Source organism: Rhipicephalus sanguineus, chromosome 1 (assembly GCF_013339695.2).
Source record: "Rhipicephalus sanguineus isolate Rsan-2018 chromosome 1, BIME_Rsan_1.4, whole genome shotgun sequence".
NCBI classification, from domain to species: Eukaryota; Metazoa; Arthropoda; class Arachnida; order Ixodida; family Ixodidae; genus Rhipicephalus; species Rhipicephalus sanguineus.
The window spans coordinates 277397255-277409567 of record NC_051176.1 but is presented as its reverse complement, the minus strand read 5'-3'; the positions used below and the strand labels follow the sequence as shown (position 1 = coordinate 277409567).

Here is a 12313-nt window from a genome sequence, read left to right as displayed (position 1 = left end):
CTTTACAGTGCACCTAGATGTACGTAGACAGCCCTCTTAACATTTTGCCTCCATCGAAATAAGACTGCGGCGGCCGGGATCAAACCCACAACTTGCAGGTCAGCAGCCAAGCATTGTAACCACTGTATCATCATGGCAGCTGATGGGAAGGAAAATGCACACACAGGCACTGCAACCATTATGACAGCAGAGTTTCTTACCATCTCTTAGCCAATATTTTTTAAAGCAAAAACCAGATGCAACATTTTGTTGAAAAAATTCAGCTTTTTTGTATTTGTATCACACTTTCATCATGGTTAAATGTATGTTCATTTACTTCATCTTAATAGACTAAGTAATAGTGGCTGTACCAATTAAACGTTTTAATTAAGTTTAAAAGAAGCACTGCGGGGCTTTCCACAAATGTTGCTCACTATGTCAATAGGGGCTGTTCAAACTAGCCACATTACTTCCATGAGGAGGAGTAAATGCAAAAGTTGCAGATTTCAAGAAATGACCAATAACAACATTTAAAGCAACATAGATGCCAGTCATTTTAAAGAAATTGCACAAACGTGCATAAAATACCCTTTGACGTATATGCATACCATCAATAAAAGTGGCACCTAATTTAAACCTCGTGAAGTGTGCAGTACATTTGCATTTGTAAGGTCAGCAAATTTGTGCCAGTAGCTACCAACACATCAGGGAAAAAAACAGTCATGCAATAACATAGGCCCATATTTCACCATAATAATCAATAAACCGACTCAAGATCTAGGAGCTGTGCTGTCAAACACAGTTTCCTAAATATGCAGTGGCCATAAATATGCTGCTGCTGATGACTGTACGAGAGCGGCGTGATACCTAGTGCACTGATAAGCTGTTGCCTCTGGTGTGCAGACCCATGATGGTGAAATAATTTTTATTTTAGCGGGCTTTCTTTCATGGGGGAAAAAACGAACACACAACATCTATGTTGCATGCTGACATAGGCTTTATAGACATTGAGCTACCAGAAATGCCCAACCTAGAACTAAGGTGCTTTAGTAGCTGTAGGGTGTTGTACCCTTCTCACTTCTGCTGCACACAAATTTTTTCATTAAACGATGTTTAGGACTACACAACACACCCTAGGTTGTGCCAACAATTTAACAAGTGCAGCAAAAGTGTTTGCATCAGTGGATTTCTGCAGTTAACATTTTTTGCTGCTGCACAAGCCACTGGCCAATTCTACCAAACCTCTCAAAAAGAAAAAAAAAAACAGAATAAAGTGTACACTTGCACCCAAACCTCTCCATTTTTATATTTTTCAATGACAATACTTCTGAGCACAGACTCTGAGAGAGCTTCAGCGTTTGTGTAGCTGTGTGTGTATATATAGCTATGGCGAAGTGAATAAGAGATCGACAACTTGGAAAATAGCTGAACATCAATGCAGCCTGGTTGGTATCAGCAAGGGCAGTTAGCAATTTCCGTACTGCAAATAAATCCTGCAAGTAGCTTTATACGCATGACATTTTCATGGAGGTGCTGGATTGTAGCTCATGATGATGGTGCAGACGCAGATGGTGCAGACGCAGTGTCGTCCATGGGTGGCATGGTCAAAAGCTAGCTGTGGCATTTAATTCAGAGCTCTACGGTGGAAAGAGGTACCCAGCACATCCACCAAAATGTTCTACACATATATAACCAAAATGTGACAATATATATATATATATATATATATATATATATATATATATATATATATATAGAAATTATGAGGTTTAGCATGCCAAAACCACAAAATCATTATGAGGCACGCTGTAGTGGGAGACTCCAGATTAATTTTGACCACTTGGGGTTTCTTAACATGCACCTAAATCTAAGCACATGGGTGTTCGTGCATTTGGTTTCCATCGAAATGCAGCCAGGAATCGAATCCACACCCTTGAGCTTGGCTATGCAACAGCCCACCTGATAAGCCACAATGGTGGGTGAAAATGCGACAATATATTGCAATAAGCTAAAATGTGGCCTACTTGTCCATCCTGTAACACCACATGTATTTTGATGCTATGCTGTGACAAGATTTCTTTTTTTTTTTGTATAAGTCTCTGCAGGGATTGAATGAGAATCCACAATAGGACAACATCTACACAAAAATCAAGTAATTAAAGTGTGCACAGATATGAGTTATCCACAAAGTTGGGGCAAGAACACCATCTGAGAGAGGCCATGGTGCACAAACGGCCTTTAACACAGCGTCACGGAGAAGCAATTTGCTTTTAGCCTATTCTGTTCGACTACAGATATTTGTCACACATTGGCATAGTTGTGTAGTTGTGTACAGCATAATGCCAGCTGACATGGCAAGTTTCATTTACGAGACATTTAACAAAAATGCTTGCTCAGTTTTTGTCTCACTGATCACAAGTATTCACATTTCTGCACATGCAAGTGGCCTTTATCTTAAGTAGCTTCTAGGTAGTATAGCACTGTGACAGCAAAGTGCTAGAGGCACAGGTGACCATGGAAGAACCAATGAGTAGCTGTGTTGGAAATGCATCATTTCGGCATCAACTATGCCACTAGACCATACAGAGGCCACCAAAACCTATAAAATCTACCATTTTCAATAAAAGCATAACAGAACTTGAGTGAAGGAACAATCCTTACATTAGATGCATTTTTTTCTAATACGTTATGAACACTTCCAATATTCTACACTTCCATGCATATACACATACTCTATGTGAGCACAGCAGCACATGCACCAGGTAAAGAACACCCTGGAGCCACAAATTTTCAACTCATAAAAGAAGTCACCTACCGGCAACATCATTTATTTACAATCAAAATGCTACAATTTTTTGCTTCCTAAAGCAGCTTTGGAATGCAGGCAAATATCTCATCAAGGTGGTCACTTCAAACAAATTTGCTAGCAGAGCCCATACTAAATAAATATCCCTCAAAGTCTGAAGCTGCCGATAGAAGAGGTCCACTGATAAGTTTTCACCAACACTCAGGGCTCCTGCCATGAACTATGGGCACTGGCAAACAGCAATTGCACCTTGAGTGAAAAGTTTGCGTCACCATTCAAAACGATTTTTCTAGGAGTGACAACATGATGCAGCATCACCCGCACAGACAACACACACATGCACTCACATGGTGTGGACACTTTCACAGCACAATTGCAGCTGATAAACCATTTTTTTTTTGGTAAACAACGAAAACACTGACCATGCTCCAGCACACAAACAGGACAAACCTGCAGAGAGAGTCTTGGCTTGAAAACCAACACACAATCTCTGCAGCATGCGACACAGCAGAACAGTTGCCACACCTGCAGAGAGTAGTCATGTACACCCCACCCTTTTTTTTTTTTTAGCAACTGCCTACTCATACACATTCTCAGCAGGAAACAGCAGTCCTATACAGCTGCTTCGCTTTCACAGCATTCGGATACCAAAATGGAAGGTTCCAACAACAAACAAAATAAAAGTCATGTGGTTGAAAGCAGGTTGTGGAGCCCCCCCCATCATGTGTCCAGGCACACCCAGTAATACTTCGCCACTCACGCCAAAAGCAACACCCAAAAGCCAGATGGTTAGGAAGCTGCTGTATCTACAGTGGCCTATAATGAACACCATCAAGGACAGCATCTTTCTTGTTAAGCTCTGAGCATCAATGGGACCAATGATGGTACTTTGCTTGCTGCTGCACACAACACACAGCTGTCCACATCAGACCAGCACCACACCTGTCACGGAACTATCACAAAGCAAAAAGTCCGATCCCCACAGGTTTAGCGTTAGAAGGAGCTTTCTTGGTGCCTTAACCAAGGCTGGCAGGGACAGTCAATAACCATGGCAAACAACAACACAAAGAGGAAGAAGACCTGGCTTTTTGGAGGACAGCCCACATAACACCCAAAAGCTTCACATGGCCACGCAGAGGCAGAAGCCATGCATGGCTGGAGGGTCCAGTAGAGAAAGAGCCAGGACCTCAGGAGTCGCCTTCCCCAGGGGACGGTGGATGTCACTTGTTTACATAGGTGTAGGTGCGAGGTGGCAAAGGAGATGAAGCAGCCTCTGATGGCAGGTGCAAGAAGTCCCATATGAGGATGGTGTCATCATGAGACGATGATACAATTTGAAAGTCGTCAAACTGCAGCCGAAACACACGGCCACTATGCTCCTGCAAGGAAGGCAAGCACAAGATTAGGTACCAGTGCTTGGCATAAGCACATAGATTGCTCAGCTTACCACAAGGGTGCGCAAGCAGAGTGTTCCTGCAGGCGCTCGGGGGTCCAGAGCTGCTGCGAGGTCCCACACTTTGATCTTGCCATCATAGGCACCGGACACTATGCGCTTGGTGTCAAAGCGGATGCAGCGCACAAGTTCTTCATGGCCTTCAAGCACACGCAGGCAAGCACCACATTCAATGTCCCACAGCCTGCACAGTAGAAATAATTAAGTTATTTCTTTGGGCACTCGAAAGGCTTGCCAGGAACCTCACCTAATAGTGTTATCAGAGCTGCCAGAGACCACAAGCCGGTCTCGGTACTGCAGGCAGGCAATTCCACGCTTGTGGCCATTGAGGGTCCTTACAAACTCGCAGTTGGGTGTTCCCCAAACTTTGATCGTGCGATCTCCTGAAGCAGACACCACATAGCGTTCATCAAAGTCCACCACATTCACTGCAGCTCGGTGGCCAACGAGAACCCGCCGCAAGTTGATCTCACGAGGGGCCACCATGTCCCAGACAGCAATGGAACGATCCTACGGAGAAATACAGTTCCATGAACATGACAGAATTCCTCTGCCACAACAAAGCTACAGGTGACAGTAAGCTGAAAGCATGGTTCATAAGTGTGCACATTTCTTGCTAGTAGGCATGTTCACTTAATTATTTCAGTTCCTTGGTGAAAAATTCAACTAGTGAAATGCCAGCTGGTAGGCCCAGAATTAATGAAGATGTCTTATCTAATGAATGGACTCCTCACCAAAAAACAAGCAGGCTTTATACATCGTCTTCACTTTAAAGGAACACTAAAAGCAAATATTAAGTGGACGTGGATTGTTGAAATAACAGTGCAGAAACCTCATAGTGCTACTTTTGTGCCAAGGAAGTGCTTATTTTGTAATGAAATCACATTTTAGAGGTCCGCATCGCGTTAGTGCACTTCAAATCACCCGCCTGAAAGCAGCGTTTCTCACGTCACTGCCGTGCCCAACGTTGCCCGCCTTTACTGCGCGGTGGCGTGCACTGGCGGCATGCGCCATTCGGGCATCCGGCGACATTACATGCATGCGGCATTTTGTCTAACTTTCTGTGAGAGCGACTTTCACGAGCGCGCAAAACACGCGGCAGTACGCGATACCGAAACTACCACCGAAACGCAACCGCGTGAGCGAAGCAGGGTGCCGGGCAAAGCGCAGTTTGGCGAAAACGGAACCTTTGAACCACGCACGCCGTTCCCCATGGCAACGCCAAAGAGGTTCTTTTTCCATGAAACAAACAGAAACGAACAAGCAGCATTTTATTACGTCTCTTGATGCACAGAAGGTTCTTTTTTTATTGCAGCTAGTTTGATTACGAGTGATTAATTGGAGCCGAACTCTCTCACGTCATCGGGATCATTTCTAAAATGTGCCGCTCGTGGCGCTCATTGTGTGATACATTTACTTAATTTCTCCACTGTTGATAATATTGCCGTTTTAGACGTCATACATTGAGCTTTCATTCTGACAAATTGTTATTTGCCTTTAGTGTCCCTTTAAGCATGAGGCTAGTAAATCAGAACATTCCAACATTCTTGGACAGCAGTTACATCTGCAATGAAAGTAAGCTAAAAATTTGACCATTAAGTGAATGGGCCTCCTCCGCTATCCTGGCAGGGCTGCGGGAAAAGCCACTACTAGCACTGCCATGGTAGCCGAGGAGTAGATTGGGTAGTGTAAAGTGAGTGGCCTGCAACAAAAGGTGCTTGGGCCAGTATAGATCCCCCCCTTTTGGTTGTGTTACACCATTGCTTTCAGAGAACTAAGGCCTCGGGAAGCTTCTTCCACCCCTACAAAGGGAGGAAACTAAACTATCGACAAGACAAATTATGTCTATGATCTAAAAATAAGTTTTGGGTATTGTTTCGATGCACTGCTACTCACAACTACAGCAACAAACATACAGTACTGACACAAGCACTGCAACATAGGTTCTCTTACCGTATAAACGATTTTTTTTTTTTTTTTTTCAAGAAATGAGGGCCAATTTTCAGGGTGCAGCCCATACACGCGACATTTTTTTTTTTTTAAGTAAAAACGCACCAGTTAGCGAACGAAGAGCGTTTATTGCAGTATACGACATTTCTTGTGACATACGTGCTCAATCGCCGGCACTCGGCGAGTCCTCAGACTTGGAGTCCGAGATGAGATTGTGTGCTGCGAAGCGCTGTCACCCCTCAAGCAGTCATCTTCCGTGCCATCCAAGCTGCTAGATATCCCGGCGACTTTAAAACTTCAGGACACAATGTCTGTCGACACCGAGCTTCACGCAGATAGGATCCACCCAAGTACAGTCGCCAAGGCTAGTCCCTTCACACGCAGCATGTCCGTTGTGAGTGCAAGACCATCATTCCGCACTTATGTCACATAGCTGAGCAAGTCTTCTTCCAAATCGGGAAACTTGCACTGCTCTCCTCGGAAAGCGCGCTTAATACTAATAAAGAAGTTAAAATTTTTAGCCCACTTCACGAACATCTTAACACGAATAAAATCCAATATATATATATATACTCTGGTGACGATGATGATGGTTGCGTTTCCTTGCGCCATGTATCGACTACGCCTAGAAGCTTACGCGCGCGCGCATTTTGAATACGTACTGGTTGAGGAAAGTGTGGGTGCGGCCCTTACACTGTTTTTTTTTTTTTAGAATATGCACTTCAAAAAAATGGGGTGCGGCCCTTACACGCGTTTATACGGTATTACCACAGTGGTGTTAAAATTCAGTTCAAGTTTAAGTTAACGACTCAGACATAGCACAGCAAAAAACTCCACCTTTTCAATAACTGTAGAGACTGATCGATCAATGATTGCGACTTTTGAGTGGTTGTGGTGATGCCTTCACAGATAAACATCAGAAAAGAGCGAGAGCAAGATGGCAGCCGTCGATGAACATGCCAGTATGACTTATCGCTGACAATCCTATAACAATAAGCACATTCAGCTATATGCTATGCTGCATGTGTGGGGTAGTGCTATTAAAAGCATGCTGCACACATTTAATATGCGAGAACCTAAGCACGCCATGCTGCTGCTTGCAACTCCACCGCCACAGTGTTGTGTCAGACCGTTTTCAAATGCGCGTCGCTTTGTAGAAACGAAAGCAGCCTGTTGTTGCTGAGTTGAGGGATGCAGCCACAGAAAAACTTCACTGTACTGACAGGAAGTACTATACTGCATGCTTTTATCAGGGACAACCCAGACGTGACACGCCCTGTTGTGCAGGACAGTCAGAGCATCACGGAGACGTGGAGTGCACATCATTTGCAGGAAGCCCCTTGTGGGCGTGTTGACTTAACAGGCTGCTCACCACGCCTGTGTATAGTTTTTCGAACATCGTACTTCTCTAGCCGAAGTGATGCAGCTCCCGGCACACTCAGCCTGGCGCAGCTGATGAGTATAGCTACAACCTTTGTCCGTAAAGTTCCGAGACTGAATCCATTAAAAAAAATGCGTTTCTAACATTGAAATCATTTGTGCAGCACAACTTCGAAATAGTCTCCCTTGCAGTCACAGCTTCTAACGCTTCTTGAGGTCTTGGAAGCAGTTGGAAAACGCTTCCTTTGGCAGGGCTGTCAGCTCCTTTGTCGTGGCGTCTTGAATGGCCTCCACGCTCCCCATCCAGCGACCTTTTAGGGCTCTCTTCACATGAGGAAACAGGAAAAAATCGCATGGGTAGAGGTCAGGCGAGTATGGCAGATGGGGAAGTACAGTAATGCTGTGCTTGGCGAGAACTCTTGTCACGCTGAGAGTAGTGTGCGGTAGAGCACTGCACAGGCCTGATTTTTCGGCCCGGGCCCGCTTTATGAAGCCCAAACCCAGCCCGGGCCCGGGCGTCCATGACCGAACCCAGCCTTAGCCCGGCCCGGGCCCGTGGTTCCAAGCCCGGGGCCGGGCGTTCATTACTAAACTTATCCAGGGCGCGTGTTCATGACCAGGTGATTTAAAGCTTACACAAGCCTTAACATCAGCAATTCGACAAGAAGGATAGCCACATATAATTCGGTCTACACTTCTATAGGCGCAACGAAGGATGTGGGCATCAAATAGCTTTGTTTTATTTACAGGTAGTACCGTATGTGTCAACCTCAAATAAAAGATCGAAATCTTTATTCCTTCCATGGGAACAACAGTGACCTGGCCCATTTTTAGTGCTATTTTAGGGGCGTAGCTCCTCTTAGTCTAACCTTGTCACGTCTCCGTTGTCCGGCGTAACAGATCTCCCGTATGATGCAATAGATGGCGCTGTCTCATAAAAGTACATACAAACTGCAGTTCAGGGACGATATTCTAGATGGCGCTGTACACAATCTGTGTCATCTCCATTTCTCGTCTCATTTCCTAGATGGCGTTGGTCCAATAGAATTGTGTGCAATATGGCGCTTGTGTGAATCGACACTAGATGGTGCTGGAAGTGCCGCTGCTCTCTGATTGGCTGCTGCGCGGGGAGCGAGCGCCTCTATCATTCTCCTGGATCGTCGCCGTACGTGTCGGATCGTTGGCGGAGCATGGACGATGCGCAGCGGCGGGCGCTCGCTTGGTGGCAGCCAGGCGGATTCCGTGACGGTGCGCGCCAAGGACGCCGCTGCGAAACGGGCTCAACGAGAAGCGAATCCCGACACCATGATTGCTTCAGGAGCTTCGCCCAAGCTCTTCATCATTCACCCGTGGATATGCTGTAATTTTTTACGCTGGTGCACATGTATTTACTTTGATCGTACAATTTAGTCCTATGAGGTCATCTAGCACACACACACACACACACACACACACACACACACACACACACACACACACACACACATATATATATAAGATACACACAGGTGAATTCATGAGCATAGAGTATAAAATAAATGCACCAGTACAGATACATACCCTTAGCATTAGCATTATAATAATGTAATAGTGTCGAGTGTAATCGCAAAAATGGTAACGGGCAAATTGCTTGTGCAGGGTTTTTGGTATAATTCATCTTTCCTCACGCTGAAGCCATATTCGTTTTTGTGGAAAAGAAAAAACTTCAACTGTTTCCCCGTTTACTTTGCTAAGCTTTACTAAGAGCCAGCTCTTTGCACGCGTGACTTCATCTTGGCACAGAATGCCTTAGGCCATACAATGCATAACGTTCGTGTGTGCTGGAAAGCCTGCCTAAGGCCTTTTAATGAGCGGGCCTGGACCAGGCCCCTCTTTCAAGCCTGAGACCGCCAGAAAACGCTTCGGACAGCCCGGCCCGCGGGCCGGGCCCGGGCTTTCGTGTCAGCCCGGGCCCGTGCACTAGTGCACTAGTGTGCGGCTTTGCGTTATCGTGCAGAAGCCTCCATTGTCCAGATGCCCATGAGTCAGGGGGACGGCGTCACAGTGCATCACACATGTGTTAGGGCACGCGGATATAAAGCTCCTGATTCACTGTCTGCCCTTGTAGGACGAACTCGTGGTGTATGACACCACTGGCATCGAAAAAAACTATCAGCATCATCTTTGTTGTGGTCTTCTGTCACCGCACCTTTCTCGACGCTCGAGAGCTTGTGGACCTCCATTCGGTGCTCTGCCTCTTTGTTTGAGGATCGTATTGAAAACACCATGTTTCGTCTTCAGCAATGATGCTGTCGACGAATGCAGCATCCTTCTCTGCCTCAGAGAGCAAATCAGCGCTCACTGATGCCCCCGTGTCCTTCTGGTAATGCGTGAGGAAGTGCGGCACAAGTCTGGCATTCAGCTTTCGTTTCCCCCAAGTTCTCACGCAAGATTTGGTGGCACGTTGTCTTACTAATGTTGAGAGCATCCGACAGTATGCGGACTGTAATGGTGCTTCTTGCTGTACAATCTCCCTGACCCGAGCCACGTTGTTTTCATTCCGTGAGGTTGCAGGGCGCCCCTGCCTTGCGTCATCTTCCACCGACATCCTCACCAAAACGAACCTCTTGTGCCACTCGAAAACTCGCGCCCACAATAATGTCTCACTGCCATTAAGAGTCTTGAAGGAGCTCATATGTCTGGGAAGCTGTCTTCCCAAGCTTCACACAGAATTTTATGCTTACACGCTGTTCAAGGTGGATGTCCATCTCTCCACATTCACTCACAGTAGAATGTGCCGACGACTAGTGACAACGTATTTTTCTACGTGTAGTGCCATTTAGCAGCTACCACAGCAATTAACATAAATAGCTCAGGTTAGCCTGAAAAGATAGCGCTACGTGTACGTACCAAGATTTGTTTTGGGGAATCAATTCTAGAGAAGAAAATAAATCAATCTTGAAACTTTACGGACAAAGGTTGCATTAAAGGGACACTAAAGGCAAATATTAAGTCGACGTTAATTGTTGAAATAGCGGTCCAGAAACCTCGTAGCGCTGCTTTTGTGCCAAGGAAGTGCTTATTTTGAAATAAAATCACGTTTTTAGTGGTCCGCATCCCGTTAGCGCGCTTCGAATCTCCCGCCTGAAAATACGACTCTCATACGTCACTGCTGCCGTGCCCAACGTTGCCCGCTTTTACTGCGCGGCCGCCGACACTAGTAGCAGCCGAGCGGAAGTAGCGGGACCCATAGTAGCATCAACGGCGCTGCGGCAAAGACTTGCTCGGATGGGCACATTCAAAGCCGTCACCAAGTTGCGGTTGGTCTCGTAATCCTCAGTACGAAAGTGCAGCGAGCACACACGCAGAGGTTTTGACTGTTTAGCACACTGGCGCAATGGCATGACACTAAGCCACTTCGAGCGTAAGTGTTCATTCCGCGGCACCCAGTGAAAAGACACACCGGTTTCCTTGCTGCAGCACTGGCGTTGTGCACCATTCGGGCATCCGGCAATATCACACGCATGCGGCATTTTGTCGAACTTTCTGTCACAGCGACTTTCACGAGCGCGCAAAACACGCTCGGCAGTACGCAATCCCGAAACTACCACTGAGACGGGCGAGGCACAGTTCGGCGAAAACGGAACCTTTGAACCACGCGCGCCGTTCCCCATGGCAACGCCACGGAGGTTTTGTTTTCCATGAATCAAGCAGAAACGAACAAACAGTATTTTATTGCGTCTTTTGATGCTCGGAATGTTCTTTTTTTACTGCTGCTAGTTTGATTACTAGTGATTTATTGTAGGCCGACTTCCATACGTCATCGGGATCACTTCGAAAATGTCCCACTCGTGGCGCTCATCATGTGATACATTTAGCTTAATTTCTCGGTAAGTAGGGCACTGCTGTTGATAATATTGCCGTTTTAGAAGTTGTCATACATTGGGCTTTCACTCTGACATAAATTGTTATTTGCCTTTAGTGTCCCTTTAAAGCCATTACAGCGAGTGGAGATTTTGAAGATGTTTGAGAGAATTTCTTCGTGGGCTTTCTGCAATCTCCCGGTAGCAGCAGGTCTGATTTATTGCAAAGGCAGTTTAATTCACTCGTTAACACATAGTGGGTATAGCTTGATGTAGCAAAAAGGCTCAACTTGTCACCGGAGGGGTTTATAGCGTAAAGCTTTGCGGGGGTGGGGGACGGCAACGACGACTTGGCCACTAATTTGCACGTTTTGAAAGGCAATTTCACAGCAAACTACTCATATAATGACCACTTTTTGCGGCACTTAAGTCTGTTATAAATGGGTTTGACTGTATTTTGAACATGAGGATAGTGCAGTACCGGGAATCATTCAGTGCAACAGAATCTTGTGCAAGACAAGCTACCATGTAGAAGACAATGCAGTGAATATCTTCCTTGCTAGCACTCCACAACACCTTTCAAATAAAGCGATTGTTGGCAATTTTAGTATCTTTCACTTAAATGGAACTTGATATTTTTCAGTCCCTTCGAGTTCTGTTTACCTGTGTAGGTGAAGTCTACTTCAATTTGAAAAAAGATCTGACCAGGGCAATGAATAATTTAGTGTACAGACAAATTCTGTGACTTATAACCATTATCCAAACCCTGAATCAGGCCCTCATCAAACAATTAAAACCTTGCTAGATAACGCCCATATAGCTGACCCTGATGTTGATCTTAAGAGTTACCCCAATTGTTCAGGCATCTGTTTCGGCGGCATTAGGAACAGTCAAGCTGCCACA

General features: G+C 45.7%; 1 protein-coding gene across 2 annotated transcripts in view; it reads right to left on the bottom strand.

The window, feature by feature from the left end:
• Window positions 1–2766: 2766 nt before the first annotated feature.
• Window positions 2767–12313, bottom strand: part of LOC119379032 (F-box/WD repeat-containing protein 11) — a 61383-nt gene continuing 51836 nt past the window's right edge. For both annotated transcript variants that reach the window (XM_037648169.2, XM_037648171.2), the window contains exons 8-10: window positions 4486–4748; window positions 4233–4422; window positions 2767–4164 (exon numbers count right to left, since the gene is read on the bottom strand). In XM_037648169.2, the coding sequence (XP_037504097.1) occupies window positions 4006–4164; window positions 4233–4422; window positions 4486–4748 (612 nt within the window). In that variant the 3' untranslated portion in view covers window positions 2767–4005. The remainder of the gene's footprint in view (window positions 4165–4232; window positions 4423–4485; window positions 4749–12313) is intronic.